This window comes from Euprymna scolopes, chromosome 4 (genome assembly GCF_053919585.1).
Source record: "Euprymna scolopes isolate OS-2025 chromosome 4, ASM5391958v1, whole genome shotgun sequence".
NCBI lineage: Eukaryota > Metazoa > Mollusca > Cephalopoda > Sepiida > Sepiolidae > Euprymna > Euprymna scolopes.
Genome location: NC_136485.1, coordinates 72638200 through 72647521, shown reverse-complemented (window position 1 = coordinate 72647521; position 9322 = coordinate 72638200). Strand labels below are relative to the sequence as shown.

The following is a 9322-nucleotide window of genomic DNA, read 5'->3' as shown; positions in this document are numbered from 1 at the left end:
CGGGCTTGAAACCGACGGTACCAATGATCTGTCTCAACTAACAACTTTCTGTACACAAAATATAAATACGCTCTTACAATTTGGATTTTCCTTTTAATTGAGCACTCTGCTGGAATTCTTTTTCCAAAAAAAACTAATCATATATATAAATATATATATATAAATAACTATATATATATATATTTATATATATATAAATATACATAAATATACATATATAGTTATATATACATATATATGTATATATGTGTGTGTGTATATAGAGAAAAACGGATATATATATATATATATATATATAGATAGATAGATAGGTGGATAGATAGATAGATAGATAGATAGATAGATAGATAGATAGATAATACAAATAGTCCGTATTTTTATGTTTTCATTTCGATTGACGCCATCAGGCTTGTCGATAGTGACGCGTTTTAAGGGGTGTGTCTAGGTTAGTTTCCTGAATATTAACGAGTTTGTCACAGAAGTAGCGTCGTCGATTCAACATTCATCACAGTCACAGTATGGAGAAAATTATGTATCGAGCAGTTATTAGATCTTGTCATTTGAATGGCATGTTCTAAACGTTAATCCATAATGATATATCGTGGACCTTAGGAACGGATCGTGATACAACATTAATATGCCACTGTTAAAGCCTCGTTTGCTGAATACTGATTAAGATGCTGATGCCTGGTCGATACTCAATTTTCTTTTTCATCTTTGAGAAATACATCAAAATTAAAACAGATAATGCTTTAATCTACAAACTGGACTATATAAATAATGGCAATTAAAAAAATGTCCAAACAACAAACATGAGTGAGGACGGTCGAAGGTCAAATCGACCGAAGCGTTGCACAAATAACACTCAGTAGACCGAAGTAGTATAAATAATGAGTGCACATCTCATAAAACAGAACCTAATAAAAACATATTTCTTTACTAAAATGACACACGTGTAAAAGATCAGTACTTCTTATTCCACTCTTGAAAATAATTTTCTTGTGTGTGCTTGACTGGACGCATTTGGTGTTTTCGCTAGGAGCAAAGCAAAATATATGTTCCACGTAAATAATTGTTATTTATACATATTTATGAACAGTAAACTAATTCGTGGATATCTTAAATAAAATGAACCCCTACGTTTAATGTGGCGATAGAGATGATTCTAAGCAAGAGTGGAATATACATTTGTTAACATTTGTAAGCAATAGGAACCACCGACATCCATTTTTCCTTGACATTTTAAATGACTCTTTTGTTAGTGTTAATGTATATTTTATATTTCTGCAAATATATATTGCAAAATGAAATAGCTGTTCTAACATTACACTTCGTCTTTTCTATCCTTCGTCATTGAATGGTCCTTCTCGATTGAAGCAGTTTTTAGTCGCGTGCAAGCGACTCAATAAGTCACTCCGTCGATCCGTCGGTCCGTCCGTAACACTTTTGTGCTTCGCCTTTTTGGGTAAGATCAAACGTCTGTTGTAATAGATGCTGTTCTTAGCTTTTCAAGCTTTTCTTGATCTTTTAGCCAAGATCAAAGTGTAGCATCTGTTCCGGCAGATACTGCAAGCAAAGACCATATGTGGGGGCGACCCCACATATAAGACCTTGGTCAATGTAGGGGCAACCCTTCATACCAATTGTCACTATCCAGCTCCCCTACTCCCCGGAGAGTTGGTCCCCATTCCCCCTTCACTCCTCACTTTAAAAATCGGCCTTGTGCCTAATTTGCTCGGTGGGGGAGCAAATAAATACCATCTGTTCCGGCAGATACTGCAAGCTATGACTAGCTATGACTAGCAAAGACCAGATGTGGGGGCAACCCCACATGCCTGACCTTTAACCAGCTCCCATTTCCCACCTCTCGGGAGCTTGTCCCCTTTTTCCTTCCTCCTCCCTTCACTCCTCACATTAAAAATTGGCCTTGTGCCTAATTTGCTCGGTGGGGGAGCAAATAAATACCATCTGTTCCGGCAGTTACAGCAAGCAAAGGCCATATGTGGGGGTAACCCTCCATATCAGACCTTGGTCAATGTAGGGGAAACCCTTCATACCAATTGTCACTATCCAGCTCCCCTACTCCCCGGGGAGTTGGTCCCCATTTCCCCTTCACTCCTCACATTCAAAATCGGCCTTGTGCCTAATTTGCTCGGTGGGGGAACAAATAAATACAGCTTTTCTTGGCCTTTTTGCCAAGATCAAAGTGTAGTATCTGTCCCGGCAGATACTGCAGCAAAGACCATATGTGGGGGAAACTCCACATAAGACTTTGGTCAATGTAGAGGAAACCCTTCATACCAATTGTCACTATTCAGCTCTCCTATTAAAAATATGATTAAAATATTATGTCATCTGTCAGTCGTTTTTATTAAATAGAATTTTATATATTTATATTAATGCAAAGTAAAATAAATGATAGCAAGTACGGATAATTACGGTTATATTAGGTACTTTTTTGGGTCTTATTTCATTCTGGTTTTGCACTTATAAAATTTAGTGTGTTTTCATACAGCTTGGAACAGATTAGACGATTTACGTGTTTAACCCTTTTCAGGATTTGAAAATTTTAAGATATGGAGGCTATGTTGGAAACAATTAATTTCGTATTTAGAAGTCCCACGATATATATTAGTTAAATAAAATTGTTTTTCGATAATGGATCATATATCAAACGAAATTTTGGAATTTAAATTCAATAAATACATTCGTTTTATTTTTTTTGTTTTGTTTTTTTTTTGTTTTTGTTTTTTTGTTTTTTGCGAAATGTATAATATGCAAAAATCTAAAAGTGCATGCTTGGTTTTATAGCAAATTATTTTTCAATTGTATTTTAAACTTAAATATATTTATTATATCAGCTTCCTATTTGAACTATTACAAATATCTTATCAATCTCTCGATTTATATCGACCTATCAACGTTTTGGTCACGTGTCGTCTACTAAACAAATAACTAGAGCAGTTCGAATCGGGTCATTATAAAAACGTCTAATCGCTTAGCCGCTGTTGTTAATTTTACCCCTTAAACAAACCAGCAAACATACTTATTATTAATTTGGTTGTGCGGTATAAAAATGTATTTTAATATATATGGTGTTAAACAATGCATTCGACTTTTGGAGCAATTGTTTTTTTAGGGAGATGATATAACGGTGGTTTATCACTCACAAATACCAACAACTACTCGAGAATAAAGCTTGATTAGATTTTGAAAAATTGTCTTAGAGACCCCAACTCACAAAAGAGAAAACAATGATTTGAAATATATCTTACATATGTCTAACAAATTTGTTGTATAAAAATCATGTTTTTTTTTTCAAAATGGCCTTGACTGTGTAGATTATACTAAATTGTTGTTTACCCGCATACAGTCTTCTTTTGGTTTAACTCCAAGTGAAATGAACAACTAATGATATAAACTAAGTTTAATTACGAATAGGACGGCTTCTGCCAGATACTTGTTGACATTCGATTTGATGTCTACTATCTTATAATCTGCAAGCAAGCGGTTTCACGGTAGATGTTCCACGCGGAAAAAAATGTTTGTCCATGGTAATTCCGCTCGACTTTAGCTACATAGAAGAAAATAAGGATGTCTGTTTTCGTTATATTAACTAGGCTAGTTCTTGTTATAAATATCTTACACGGAGAAAGTAGGGATTGGAATGCCTTTGAGCACTTTCCGCGATAATAAAAATTAGAGAGAAACTTACAAAGTTTCTTTTATGGGTAGATTTTGAAGTCGATTATTTGTTCTATTTTTCTATGCATATATTCACACCAAACAAGACACATTGCCACTGAGACCTAAGGGCCATCTTAATTCTGGCCAGATTTATAGGGGACATTTTAAGTGGAAAGTTGAGCAGCGAAATAATTGTCTACATTACATTTAACTTCCAGCTTTGTTTCAGTCACATGGTATTCAGAAAAAGAAAACTATTCGACTAGAAAAATTCCCGCCGTCTTGAGAAATCGAAACTGAAGGGGTGTGATTTTTCTGCTAGTAAGGTTTGCCGGGGATATTTACATTAAAAACATACAAGTGCAGTAAGTTCGTCGGAGCACCTTCCGTGGAAGTACAACATGCCGAGCTTTGTAAACAGTGCGAGACACGTTAGTTTAGAGATTATTTTTTGTAATTTGTCTACAAGAGACTCGTAGTTAGTTCAGCAGTCCAGCTGTAGCAACAACACTCTATGTACGGGAGAATTGTGGTTTTGCAGAAATATAGAAAACTGGCAAGTGTGAGAGCCCACTATATTTGCAGCAGCCTTAGCAGCATCATTAATGTATTTATTCAAATCTGTTACCTGTTGAATATTATACCAACGAGTTTTAACATTGGACTTTCGGTGAGAGTTCTATCGATCAAGGTTATCAGTGGTTTGAAAGATTCCTTATGTTAAAAGAAAGGATATTTAGTTTTGGTAGCGTTAAATGTAGCCATCTATTTATACGCCCCATTCTACAAGAGAGTGGCTTTCAAATTGAGCATTTTTATGTATTTGGAGAAAAAAAAATTCTGAAAAAGTCGTGCCTGAGAATTATTTATAGACACTAAGTATTTAAATTAGATATCAGAGAATTGGAAATCGTCGACCTGTTCGGTAATTTTCTTCTCAATTTACTTTCTTTTCCATTAATTCCTGTTTGTTCACGAATATTTGAATGTGAATTTTGCGGGTGAATTGTGCACCTAATCGCAAAGAAGGAAACGTTGCGAATGCACACTCGTCACCGTTGCTTCCCCTTTGCATGACTACGTCTAATTTCCGATTCAATTGGTCAACTCTAATTGTATTGCCTTGTCGGAGCCCCGGACATAAAGGAGATAACTGATCAGTATCCGATGACGTTCATCGTCCATGAAGATCTTATTTTATTAATAGCATAGTCTTGTCATGAGAATCTATTAATTTACTCGAATATATATATATATATATATATATATATATATATATACTATACTACTATATATACTAACAGGCCGCCCGACATTGCTCAGTCGTAAAATACGCTTACTTTTATTAATGCAGATTTTAAAGTTTTTAAAGTAAAAAAAAAAGTGATTCCTGCGACACCACTGAGAATCGAAACCAAAACGTTTTACTTACGATTTACTTTTTCCTTTGAGGTTAATGCTTGAGTTATGAAGACATGTTTGCTGCAAGGCGAAAAATTAAAGCGTTAAACAATAGCTATTACGTTATGCATGCATATTCGGAATGCCGTCGTTCAACCTTCACCGAGCAAATTCCATTTCTTTAATTTTTACACTTTACACCGATTTCTCCCAACAAAACCTCAAATATAAAGTTTCTCATAAGTTTGAATACCCTATATATTGTTCAATCGATCCTAGTAGACCTAAACCAGTGATTCTCAAACTGTTTTTGCCACCACTTCCTTCACCGCCGGACCACAATGCCAGCGCCATCTTCTTCCAACGAACATCATTGTTTTGACTCTCGAGTATATATCCGACACAGTTAGACACAATTAATCAATCGAGAACCACTTCACTCTATATAAAAGCATATAAGATATCAACGGATACGCATTCAAGACACAAACCAATGAAAAGAATATGATGTTGTCCTAGCCCTAGTCATAAGATTTCGTTGATTCGTCAATCACAAACAGTTTGAAAAGTATTAAAAAAAAAACAATTTTAACAAAGAAAAATGGCCAGCATTTATTTCTCAATCACAAATACTTTGAACGGAGCATGAAATAAATTGTAAATCTCAACCAGTAATCATTAATAACTACTTTGTTTAATGAGATGGATGGGCTTGGCGCATTGCAATCAAACTGTCAACATCAGTATGAAGGTTTTTCAGGGGTTGTCTTTGATCACCACGCTCTGTTATGTTGAGTTGATTTCTTTGTTTGGTAAGGAGCCTGGACACAGCGCTGAATCCCTTCTCAATCAGGTATGAAGTCGGAAAAGTAATGAAAAACAACTTAATGTCTTTCCACAGGATTGGGTAGCGTTTTGGGGATCGCTCCTTGCATCCAAAATGTTGGTAAGGGGTTTTGAACATTTGTTTCAGATCCTTATCATTTTGCAAACTTACAAGTTCCTTCTCTACCAACAACAACGTCATAGTTTACTATAATTGCTCCAACGTCCCTTCACAATTTCAACGTTCCTATCCGCCTTTTTACTCACCAGCACCCCCCCCCCCTAAAAGTTCGTATCGCCTCCCAAGGTACGGTACCGCCCACTTTGAAAACCATTAACCTAGACTCTATAATATTGATTATTTTCCCTTCTGATCAATTAATAAAATTGTAGAATTCTTAGAAAACGACATCCAGTTCGTTATGAGATTGGGCTGTAAATGGATGGTAACATTTAATGCTGCTAAGACTAAGCTTTTTTTTCCTTTTAGAATTACAAGAGGCCTTCTTAAGCATGGCTGATAACACCATATCTGAAAAAACTGGAGCAAATATATTGAAGTCAGTGCAAAAGATGCTGCAAATAGCGTTGGTGCTCTCTCCCGTTTTAGAAAATTACTCACATCTGAGAGTATCCTATATCTATACAAAGCCACTGTTTGACAATGCATTGAGTATTGATTCCGCATCTGAATTGGTACATCTGCCACTAGTACCTTGCTCTTAGACAGGGTCTAAAGAAAGAGATTACAATCTAATAGATCTCACTCTAGCAACTAAGTCTGTCCCATCGCCGCAGTTGTTGCATTATTGTGCCTATTTTACGAGTATTTTGATGGAATGCGATCTGATGAATTAATATCCCTTATAACCCATCGAAATATATACCTCTTACAAACCCGTTTAGTAACAAACTCCCATCCCTAAAAAGTAGAAATCCGTAGATACCAGAATGCCTTTTTCGGACAGCTAGATTTTGGAATTCTCTTACAACTTACTGCTTCTTTGACTGAAAAGGGTCGAACAAAAAAATTGTCGCCCTAAAAAAATAAAGAAATAAAGAAACAGCTTTATTTAAAATTTTCTACAGCTTTATTTAAAATGATCAAAAGAATTAATGTTTCCAAAAAAAGTATATAATTATTTAAAAATCAATTCAGCTAACTTTAATATGTAGTAGAGCTGACATCTATTCAATATAGCCGCCTTCACCCTCAATCATCGCCTCGATACTGGTTCGGAACTGGAACCATGACTTTTCCACAAGTGTCGGCGGAAGCTCGGCGGTTAGTCGGCATATGGCGGCGATCAGGCTCGCTTTGGTATTCTAGGAGGTAATAGTGATGTCTTCGATGTATGCCCAAACAAAGTAGTCCAGCGGGTTCAGTGTGAGCAGGGTACAAAGTCGTAGTACTTCTTCTGACGCCAAGCCTGGGTCTCTTTGGACTTGAGTGCAAGCGACAAGTTCTGCTACCACACCCAGGGTCTGTTAGCGGCCACCTGATTGTACATGGGATCACCACACGCTTCTGCACATTCACGTACACTTTGGCGTTGACTACTGAGCTGACTCCGAAGATGTGAGGTGGTATGATGTGGCTCTCACTTGAAACCACACTGAATACCATAACCGTGGCCGGAAACTTAGCTGTGCCTTCCAGCACTGAACCTCCAGATTTGCATTTTGAGGGTGCTGGCAATGATCCTATTGTCATAACTTATATTGAAAGAGAGCATGAGTTATACTGAGGCGCATCTCCAGTCTCGCTTGTAAAACTTTGTATCATTTTCAGACTTAGCAGAACACTCGTATTGCTGTTTGGATTTTTACACAACTGGCCAACAAGTAGGTGGTCTGCAACAAAAAAAGGAAAACCGGTTTTCATCGAATGGAAATTAAAACATGGCATCTTTTTATGGGCGAAAAGTTTATCGTTCCACCCGGTACTAACTTACAGAAGTTTATATGAAAGTGTGGCACAATATTTTGGGGGAGCTGGAGGCTTCTACATTAATGAACCGTGTTCCTAACTTATTCTGTACTTGTGAAGTGAGATGCGTCATGCAGGTGCTTTGTGATTTTTAAAATGTTAGAACATATCAACCAGGTTTGACTGACAAGTGTTTATAAAAATTTGGCGGTGTTCAAATAATTCGAAATATGTCAGGCTTTCATGCGGGTAGTGTAATTTTATGACCTTTTGGGCTGTGATCATAGCTTAGTATCTGTGTTAACTGTGGCAAGCAGGGCCAAGGGTCAAAACATTTTTATTATTATTATTATTATTATTATTATTATTATTATTATTATTATTATTAATTGATTGATTCGGTGGACAATGAGGTGGATCAATTATTATGATTAGAAAAATAAACAATTATATTGGGAAAAGTGATTGGCAACAAATAATATCGTTACAAAATGAATGTGAAAATAGAAAATAGATGTAAATATGATTTTGGTTTGCATAAACAAATAACTAGATTGACGTTACATCAGCTGTTGGTCTGAAACAAGTAATGAGATGTAGATTTGGGGACGGTCTAGTCAGTCGTTAGCTGGACATTAGAGGAAACAGACTCAAAGGGGGCATTAGTCTCTCCATAATACAGGGAGCGGCGTTTCCCCAGGCAGTCAAGATGTAAAGACATTGTAATCTTTGAAGATGTCAGCTGAAATCATGAAAATAAATGTTCGTAAATAAGTCAGGTATGTGTTGTATTATTTACACCAGTTACAAAGAACTGTTTGTCTACAACTGTCTCGGTACGTCCACGTCAATCGTTTCATGTTACAACTTGTGCATAAATATTAAAATATACACACTAGACGATCAACTAAATGATACGATTATATACATACACACATTTACACGTACATGAATACACAGATAAAATATAAAGTGCCACTATTCAGCAGGTATGTCGTTATGGAACATATTCATATGCACACACAACGTAACAGTAGCTGAATTTGAAAAACAAATCATTTTTGTTAAAATGCATCTCTCTCTTTCTCTCTCTCGCTCTCTCTCTCTCTCTCTATCTATCTATCTATCTATCTATCTCTCTATCTATCTATCTATCTCTTTCAGACTCTCGTTCTCTATTTCTCTCTTTCAACCTATTTCTCTCTCTTTCAATAAAGAGAGATTTGAATATGATTGTATCGTTTTAAACAGTTGGGGCTTGCATCTCATACGCGAGGAACGTGACATAGCAGTTTAGCTGCATGCGTCAGGTTTTAAGTGGGTCTTAATTTAAATGTGCTCCGCCAGTGTTAAACGTAAAATAAATTATACATTTTTATAAAAACGCATTTGTTCGCTATTTGTGTTCAAGTGTTAAATTTCAATATGCGGTCCCTGCCATTTAATGCTGACGATAGAAATGCTGCATGTAACGATGCA

The 9322-nt window shown here is 36.1% G+C and overlaps 1 protein-coding gene across 1 annotated transcript; it reads right to left on the bottom strand.

Moving 5' to 3' along the window:
• Positions 1-5782: 5782 nt before the first annotated feature.
• On the bottom strand, positions 5783-6115 carry LOC145271047 (protein FAM200A-like). The gene has a single exon (XM_080126597.1). It carries the CDS (start codon positions 6113-6115, stop codon positions 5783-5785), a length of 333 nt encoding a protein of 110 aa, XP_079982723.1.
• Positions 6116-9322: the final 3207 nt, after the last annotated feature.